The sequence below is a fragment of the Trypanosoma equiperdum genome, assembly GCF_001457755.1.
Source record: "Trypanosoma equiperdum strain OVI genome assembly, contig: ctg_1666, whole genome shotgun sequence".
In the NCBI taxonomy this organism is placed as follows: Eukaryota; Euglenozoa; class Kinetoplastea; order Trypanosomatida; family Trypanosomatidae; genus Trypanosoma; species Trypanosoma equiperdum.
Window position 1 is genome coordinate 5,621 of NW_027123689.1, and position 8,975 is coordinate 14,595.

The following is an 8,975-nucleotide window of genomic DNA, read 5'->3' on the forward strand; positions in this document are numbered from 1 at the left end:
TCCTTTCCTTTCATTTCTTGTTTGTGTGTGTATTATTTCTTTACACTATTTGAGGGGATATAAGTAAAACTGTTGGTAGGGGTAAGGAGATTACACGCAATGACGCAGAACATTCTTTTGGACCCCAGCATCCGTGACTGGGTTCTGTTCCCCCTTATTGCGTTGGTTATTTTTGTTGGAATCCTAAAGCATTACGCCTCTATTCTGATGAAGACCAGCGCGTCTCCCAAGATGGAGACCATGTGCTGCGCAAATACGGTCAACTGCGCACGGCACCTTCTCTCGGAGGGAAGGAAACTACCGTCGGAGGCTTTCCAGCAACGCGTAAAGGCATTGCGTGAGGGGCCCTTGAAAAAAAAGATTGAGGTAAACCCTATGGAGATCATGAATGACCCTACCGTTCTGGGCGATATGATGAAAGGGAATGTGTTGTCGATGCTTCCAAGCATGGGAATGATGATGCTCGTCTCCTACTTTTTCTCTGGCTTTGTCGTGGCCAAGTTTCCATTCGTGCTTGCATCTAGGTTCCGAGGGATGATGCAGCGTGGCGTGGAGATTGACGACCTCGACTGTAATTACGTGACGTCACTCAGCATGTACTTTCTGATTATGTTTGGCTCCAACAGCGTCCTTCAGCTTTTACTCGGAGAAGGGGGCATCCCAGACGAGAACGCTATGATGATGAATTCAATGAGTGGTGGAGGGCCTCAACAACCGGTAGATTACAACAAAGTTTTTAAATCCCTGTCGGACGAACTGGAGTACGCACAAGACAAGCACCGGTGGGTGTACGGAGATGCCCCCCGTTTACTCCTTGAAGGTAAATAGTAGCAGCAGCAGTGTACTTCAATGGCTGTTTGAAGCCAAATTTCAGGAAAGGCGTATCGCCCGCATTGTGGTTGTGTTGTTTATTTTCCTTGCTTTCATTGTTTTAATTTTGAACGATGATAGGAGATGAAGTAAAAGGGGATGAGAGCTGAGGGATAGGGTAGTCGAAGGAGGGAACGGGTACTTCTAGTCCTGACAGAGGAAGGGCAGAAGGTTAATCAATACACATACTAAAGTAAATAATACTTCACACTACTCTCAGCATATTTTGTTGCTGCCGCTGCTGACGTCACTGCTGGCTTGTGTCACGCGGTGGGTGATTTGTGCTGTCCTCGTTCCCAGACGAACGCACGAATAATTTCTCTTTCATTTCGTTTTCTGCCTGTTCGGGAGACAAAAAAACTCCGTATAGATTAGTTTTTTTCCCCCCTTATTCCTGTGGTGTTTCAGTCGATTACCATTGTTTGCCCAGGATATCCCCCCCCAAAAAAAAAGAAGACAAAAACAACAGTGGAAGCGGAGTGAAAGTAAAGCGAAAAAAAAAATGGCGGTGCGAGCTCTGAGGCCCATCGCCACACGAAATGCATTTCACGATGAAGAACTGGCCCGTATGAACCACGTTCACGATCTGCGACTTGAACCGCTGGGAAGCCAGGTTCCTTGCACGTCAAAGAACCAACCTGTCAGCACGTTACCAAGGGTAAGACGTCACTGTATGGCGTTTCATTCACGTATTAATGCCTTGGGTCAAAGGGAGAGAGATAGAGTTTTAGGACCCACAGACTGGAAACGGACCCTCCGAAGGTCGTCAGGGGAATGTTTTTATGGCTTTAATTCCCGAAAAAAGGCGGTGCGACGCCGCCTCAAAACAGCCACGGAAGTTGAAATTGGCGATCATTTCACCGCTGGGCGTCTTTCGGTGCTGGATGTTATTAACGCCCAACATCGCGGTTGCGGTGCCTTGTATAACAACGCCGTAACAACCTCGACACTTCCTCCGCTGAATGAAGGGGAATCGGGTCACCACTCAAGGTGTGCTCTGAAGACCCTTCGCAATCTTCTTCTTCCTATCTGCAGGCTATGGCTTCGAAAGAGAGGTAAAAAAAAGGTAACCTTGGCCCCGAGTGAATCACGGGAAAAACTTCCATCGCCGCGGACGCGAGAGAAGGTGATTGCTGTTGGTGTTGTTCTTTCTTACCTGCGCCGCCGATGTCCATTATCTTCTCACAGCTTTCGCCAACTACGGGAAGCGGCTGTGATTCTGCAGCGTGCTTACAAGCGTCACAAAACCTACGTGGACGCGCACGTGGAGTTGAATTACAGAAAAATACGAGCCAGCGTGGAGGAGATGTACCTGAAGGACGTGGAGGATGAAAACAGGCGGGCTGAGGAGGAGTACAATGGACTAGATATTAACGGGAGTGATGAGATGAGCCTTGAGTTTCCCAGGTGTGGTGAGCGCCTTCCGGAAATATTTATTCGCTACGAGCTCCGCAGTTTATACTACTGTTGGATGTGGCTCTGTGTCGAAGCCGGATCTAATAGGCGTCTTCCAACATTTCTCTCACAACAAAAGTTGTATTCCGTACTTGACAACGTGTGTTACATCACGAGTGAAATGCGTGACGATCGGTTGGTTCGTGCACACTTAGAGAGGCGTCCAAAGATGGTAGTTTCATACTATGGTCGTTACGATCCATCTAATGAATGGGAATAAATATGGTGTGGGGGTTTTAGACCCAAGTAAAGTGTAGATCTAAGGCATTTATGCGCTTGCGTGAGGGCATCCTGATTGACCGTATTAACGGCTAAATATGAGGACAACCAATGAAAAGTTGTCGGTTTTAACGTAAATAACAACAAAGGCAATAGATGGAAGGAGCAAAACAAAAGACAGAACGAAGAGAGAAAAGGGTTGCGGAGGAAACGGCACCGTCGAATAATCGTCGGCAGTCGTACAAATGCAAAATCAGCACGCGGTAATTATTTATGGTGGATGTATTTGTGCTTCAATCAAAAGGATGGGAGGAGTGGTGATGTATATTCCTCATCGATAGGTCCTTTCATTTCCGTATAGCGGTGGACACATATTTGTTTGTGGTTTTCATTCGCTTTTAATGAATGTGCAGCCCTCCCTCTCTGCGTATGCACATGGCACTGAATGTGACACCTCTTGGCTCTCGATGCGCAATAAAATCCTGTGGGTGGATGAGAGAAAATGAAAGTTACAATAAATATAAAAGCGTCAGAAGAGAGAAGAGTCATGTCGGTTGCCCATTTCCGGCACGTGTTTGTGCCTCATTTTGTTTGCATGTATGTACGAGGTACACGTTTCTCTGTTTTTGTTAATTTCCTTTTCTTTTTCTTTATTCTGTTCTGTTTTCTCTGTTACCCTCTGTTGACGCTTTGTTTTTTTTTTCCTTAGAGTTAAAGGGGGACCCACCTGATATGGAGTTTCTTCTGTCACGTCACAAAGGGGGAAAAGTGCTTTTCATTCTTTTTTTCGATTTGATTTTGTTTTCACAGTAGCAGGTGGATGGCACCGTATGGTGATTCAAAACACAAACATTTTTATGAGATGTTGGTGTACAGAAAAAAAAAGGTAAAAATAATGGGACAGAAAAAAAAAGGGAGTGCGTGGTGTAGAAGAATACTAGGGGTTTCAGCGAAAATAAATAAAGAGGTGAGTAGGAAGGGGAAAAGAAGAATAGGGAGGACAAAAAAGACTAATAATTTTCATAATCGCACCGGAGGCAGTTTCCTGTCTTCTGGCCGTGCTTGTTGCCTTCTCATAACCTAATTTTATAGGAATCTAGCTGGATGACAAATAATTAAAAAGAAGATGATTGAAATGTTTATGTGCACTTGGGGATTACTGAGTGCAAATTGAGTTGTGGACGTACGGGGCCATTTTTTTCCGCCCCACTTTTCTTCATCTTTTCAACTGGCAGTTTCAGGTAGATTGGGCATCACTTTCGCTTTTTCCAAACCCACAAGTTCGTTTTGTTCTTGTCTTATTTTTGCTCCACTTTTCCACTTCTCCCCCCTTCTATTTCCTTGTTTATTTGTATCCGCTTCATTTACCGTCTAACATATCATGCAATAATTGCCAGTGATCGACAACCTCTTGAAGATGTGTTTTTCCCTTCCTTACTTTTTTGTATCGATTCGTATATTCTTTTTGTTTGCGTTTGTTGCAGCACGCTGTTCTTTTCTCACATGACCAACCTCACCTCTACATCATTGCCCAGCCGCATCACAACGTTCTTTCGCTATTTTTCACGATATCAATTTCAGTATTAATATTATTATTAGTTGTTATTAGTTGTGGTGATGTAACGTAACATGCAGTGTTGGAAAGGGAGAGGAAGTGTGTGTACGTGTGCGTAAGCATGAAGGAACGGCACCGTTTCTTTAAGCTTTAAGGTTTTAGAAACGTTTTCTTTTTTTTTCTTTGCTGGCGCTATTTTTTTTTTTTTCTTTCCCCCCCCTCTTCTTTCCCCCCTTTCCTTTTTTTCTTTTAAATTCACCGCTCATCTTTTTGTTTTTCCTTACTCCTGTCTTTTCTCACAGCGCCTATACCTTGTTTCTGTTTTTGTTTTCCCACAGCATTCAGTATTCATTAAAGTGCATGCGCGAATTCTTTGTACTGCGTGTAGGCGCGGTGCATTCGTGTGTGATTGTGCTGTTTGTTTCGTTGATTATGTAACGGCATTTTCTTCCCTTTAGCAAAGGAAAAAATAATATTATCTTTTCGTTGTTTTAATTCCTTCACCGCTTCCGACTCTAAATGGTGCTCTTCATCTCACTTCTCTATCTTGAGACACGCTTTGAAGAAGAAGGAGAAAAGGAGGATATATATATATATATATATATATATTTACTATTAGTAACACGCACAAAAGGGGTAATTCATCATGCACCTTCAAGTTTATCTCGTGGACGGCAAACGGCAGTACACTTTAAAGAAGATGGACCCGGATGGGAAACCAACACTCAGCGCGCATCCCGCACGTTTCAGCCCCGATGACAAATACAGCCGTCACCGTGTAACCATTAAGAGACGCTTCAAGGCACTAGCATCGGAAAAACGCCCAAAGCCACTTTAAGCAACACAGTATATTATTCAGTGGGAGGGACGTGATTTAATTATATTCTTTCTTCTCTTTTCTTTTCTTCTTCCCCATTCGGCGTAGTTGTTGCTGGGGGAGAGGGAGAGTGAGAGAGAACGGAAGCCTCTTTGTCGAAGCTATTAAAACTACATGACGAAGGTTAAAAGTAAGGTTTTTATTTTTCTACACTTCTCTCTTCTATTCCTTTTTCTCTCTTTAAACATTTTGCGGTGTTTACCTTACCGAGTGGTGGTTGGACTTCTTTTCTTCCTGACGTGGAAGTTTCCCACTTTACTTTTTAACATTAACACATGCTGCGCACTTCTCCAATGTTATTATTATTATTGTTTGCACTGTTTAGTACTGCATCGTGCAGTGGTAGATAGATAGCAAGGACGTTTGGAAGTCTGGAGGAGCAGCAGATTGTTCAAAGCCTTAGCTGTCTGCGCCCTGTGGCGGAAGAGAGTTGACCCTCCATGTTGGGTGTGAGGGCGTGTTTTTCACATTCCCCAGCACTTTTGTTTGGTGCCTTCCGGCCCACGATGCCGTGTAAAAATAGCGCTGACCGGGGGTCTCATGAGCGCAAGACCCCGTGGGACGCTTTGCGTGAGCTTCGCGTCCCACCTCGCACGACGGTCGACAGCGTGGCTACGCTTGATAGTACGCTTGATATGGTTGGATACCAGTTGTTCCGTGACGGTCTTCTTTCCCCACCACCCCTCAGTTTCCTTCAGCGGCGGCAGCAACAGCTCCAGTTCCCGAAGCATCTCACACCGGAAATGCGTAGACTTGAAAAGGAAAAGGAGCAGTTAATGGCACGCATGCGGAAGAACGGGGTGGTGATTCGGCGAAGTATAAAAGAAACGTTTTTAACAATTGGTTGTGATGAAGCTGGTCGTGGACCACTTGCTGGGCCGGTGGTTGGGGCGGCCGTATGTCGCATCCCACGTTCAAGTTTTAACAACGATCTAAAGGCACTGTACGATGCCGATGAGGAGTTTCAGATATTTGACAGCAAGTCAGTTTCGGAAACCCAACGTAAAGTCGTATATAACAATATCACCGGGTACCACAATTTGTTTTCATTAGTGGAAGACCAGGACTTCGTGGTTCACCATGCCGGGGGCGATTCGGTGCCCGATAATGTGCTGAAGAAACGACTTCCTTCACACACCAAACTGGGCAAACTGCCTTTTAAGAAGCTTCTCTCCATGCAGACGCCGTATTTGATTTCATACCACGGTAGCAATGTTAGCGGTAATTACTTGTACTTTTGGGCCATTGGTATTGCAAACCACACTTACATTGACACGGTTAACATCTATTCCGCCTCTATGAACACCATGCATCGATGTTGCCTCGGTGTTTGGGATGCGCTGAATGATGCGCGTTTTTCCTACCATGTAGCACCTCGACCCAAAAACTGTTCCATTGCCCAGTATCTGTTCTCGAGGTTTTGTATAACCGCTGCAAACGATGATCGCCGGCGATATGAGGTTCCCGACCAAATCGACTTGGTAGAGGGTGCGACTGACTTTTTTGACGCAGAACCTGTCCAGCCTCCATTGGTCTTAGTTGATGGGCACACAGCGCCCTACGAAACGGTTTCCGTTTTCACTGATGTTCAGACGGGTGGCTGCGTGCAGCCGATCATAGAGGGCGACAAGCGCAGCCTTACAATTGCAGCTGCTTCGTGTCTTGCCAAGGTCTCGCGGGATGAGATAATGGACTATCTTGATCCATTGTACCCAAAGTATCACTTTGCAGAGAACAAGGGCTATCCTGTGGATCATCACATGCGTGCTGTGAAGAAACACGGTTTGTCCTCCATCCACCGTAGATCCTACAGACCCTGCGCGGAAGCGTTGGCAAGGCAAGCGAGGCGCAAAATGAAAGATAGCCACTCATAGAGAGAGGGAAGCTTTTGCGACTGAAGGAGAGAATGCTTACATTTCTCTTCGTATATACATTCACGCCCATACACTTCGTCAAGTATGTTTGTGTCACTCGTACCAGAAATGTGCATGATTTTTACTGCTCTATGAATTTTGTATTGTTGTTGGCAGTGTATTGTTTTTTTTTGCGGTTTCTCCTCACCTTTCTTCCTCATCTAACTTTAGGCAGTTGAATTCGTAGGGGACGTCTTCCGCTTGTGGTGCCGTTGTGTGAAGCCGCGGATTGTACAGTCGGTAGGACATAATCTTTATACTCTACTAGTTACATGCCCATTTGCTGTGTGCTTCAAAGACAAACAAGCCAATGAGCACATCAGCAACAAGCATTTCTGAGGCAGACAACCCCCCGCACACCTACGCGGCCCCAGGTGAGGAGGCTGTCGCACTTATAAATAGGCGGTTAGCGCGCATTCATGACGCCGTTGAGGAACTGCGGCGAACCGAGGACATTGAGACAGCGGAGTTCCAAAATTTTAGTGCGCGTATGGACGAAGAAGAGACCACAATAAGGTGCCTTATGGATGAACTGGATGCTACCAAGGAGGAGTTGGTGGAGCAAGCAGAGCATGAAAACTTGCGGCTGCGCACCAGCGAGCTTTCCGAAAGGATACAGCGGTTGTTATGGACTGAGGCGTGCCTTAGTTTGATGGAGCAACACACAATGGAAAGGGTAAACACCCTTTGGGGTCACTTTAGTGGTGGAATAGTCGGAGTTAAGGGATCTGGATGGGATAGACAGTCTGTCCGCCTGTTCAACCACCCGACGCAGCTACAAGGGAGCCATCCTTCCCTGGAAGAGTCACTAGGGGTACGCTGTAACGAAACTCTTTGTGCACCTGTGCGTAAATTTGCTCCCTTGTCACCAGAGTGTGAACGACTCATGGCAGTTATTCGCAGCTCGTCTTGCGATTCTGAAACGGTTAGTGAAGTGTTAGCGCAGTTTGGTGATTCCGGATCGCATATTGTGAATAAAGCGGACGAGGAGGGCAACACAGCACTACATGTTTTGTGCGGTAAACACAATTTTTCGACGGCTGTCCTGAAGCTACTATTGAAAGCGGGTGCTGATGCGAGTGCGAAGAACGCTCAGGGCCGCTCTCCGTTTCATATCGCTTGTCTTAACACGTCTGACGGAGCCGCTCAGTTGAAAAGGGCGCTACTGGGGGCCGGCTGCGACGTCAATGAGCGTACGGACGATGGTGAGACAGCAGCGCACATGTGCGCCACCGACGATAGACATTTTGATTCTCTTCAGTTTCTTTGTAGTGTTGATGCAGATTTGTCTGCGGGTGCGTTTTTTCAAGGAGTGTGGTGTACTCCCATAAAAGTAGCCCAGCTTAGTGGGGAAAGAGCTTTGCGCACATTGGAGTACTTGAAGCTCTGTTAACATGCACCGCAGATGATGCGTAACAGTTGTCACTTGAGCCCATGCGATGCATCGTTTTGTTTTTATTCAGTTCTGCGTCGAGGCCCTTGTTCGCGAGCCGCCGCCGTGTGACCTCCTTTCTTCCCTTTTCCATTTGCCAGTTTAACAACCTCGGTGGCGCGCACGTGTCGTCGCCGGATGCTGGTTTTACCCATTTTGTGGGAAAAGCTAATGGATGGAAGGAAAGCAGTGGGAAAGCACTCCTTACGGTCACACAAATGAGGGCCCAAATCCTTGTGATTCTCCCCCTTTTTTAGTTTCGCTTGTGTCATGTCTAGTTGGAATAAACTTTGCAAAGAGCCTTTTGTTTGTTGGGCGGCGGGGGAGGAGAGGGAGAAAAAAGAGAGAAAATGTTAATTCAATCACTGCTTCCCTGTTTTTTGCTAAAAGCGGTTGCCGGCGGTTTGACGGTGATGGTGCTTGCCTCCACTTAGCCGTAGGCAAAATGCATTTTAGAATTACGGATTGAGCGCTGTAACGGCGTGAATCACACATACGCGCAGGATTGTTGATAAAAATCCACGTTTACCATAAAGGTATAAAGAGGTGTTTGTGTCTGAGACATGTGTTTACTGATCTCCCACTCCACCTTGTTCCGTTCCATTTCGCTTCCATACCCCAAAGTGGGGGTGGATCATTGATATATATATATAT

General features: G+C 46.1%; 4 protein-coding genes across 4 annotated transcripts; all 4 read left to right on the forward strand.

Moving 5' to 3' along the window:
- Nucleotides 1-99: 99 nt before the first annotated feature.
- Nucleotides 100-828, forward strand: TEOVI_000737000 (Integral membrane protein DUF106, putative; the record flags this gene model as incomplete). The annotated part of the gene is made up of 1 exon (XM_067222606.1): nt 100-828. One exon carries the CDS (start codon nt 100-102, stop codon nt 826-828), a length of 729 nt encoding a protein of 242 aa, XP_067078707.1.
- A 544-nt stretch (nt 829-1,372) lies between these two features.
- TEOVI_000737100 (uncharacterized protein) lies at nt 1,373-2,545 on the forward strand (the record flags this gene model as incomplete). The annotated part of the gene is made up of 1 exon (XM_067222607.1): nt 1,373-2,545. One exon carries the CDS (start codon nt 1,373-1,375, stop codon nt 2,543-2,545), a length of 1,173 nt encoding a protein of 390 aa, XP_067078708.1.
- A 2,871-nt stretch (nt 2,546-5,416) lies between these two features.
- On the forward strand, nt 5,417-6,850 carry TEOVI_000737200 (ribonuclease HII, putative; the record flags this gene model as incomplete). Its single annotated transcript, XM_067222608.1, has 1 exon — nt 5,417-6,850. One exon carries the CDS (start codon nt 5,417-5,419, stop codon nt 6,848-6,850), a length of 1,434 nt encoding a protein of 477 aa, XP_067078709.1.
- Nucleotides 6,851-7,199: 349 nt separating this feature from the next.
- Nucleotides 7,200-8,282, forward strand: TEOVI_000737300 (Ankyrin repeats (many copies), putative; the record flags this gene model as incomplete). Its single annotated transcript, XM_067222609.1, has 1 exon — nt 7,200-8,282. One exon carries the CDS (start codon nt 7,200-7,202, stop codon nt 8,280-8,282), a length of 1,083 nt encoding a protein of 360 aa, XP_067078710.1.
- Nucleotides 8,283-8,975: the final 693 nt, after the last annotated feature.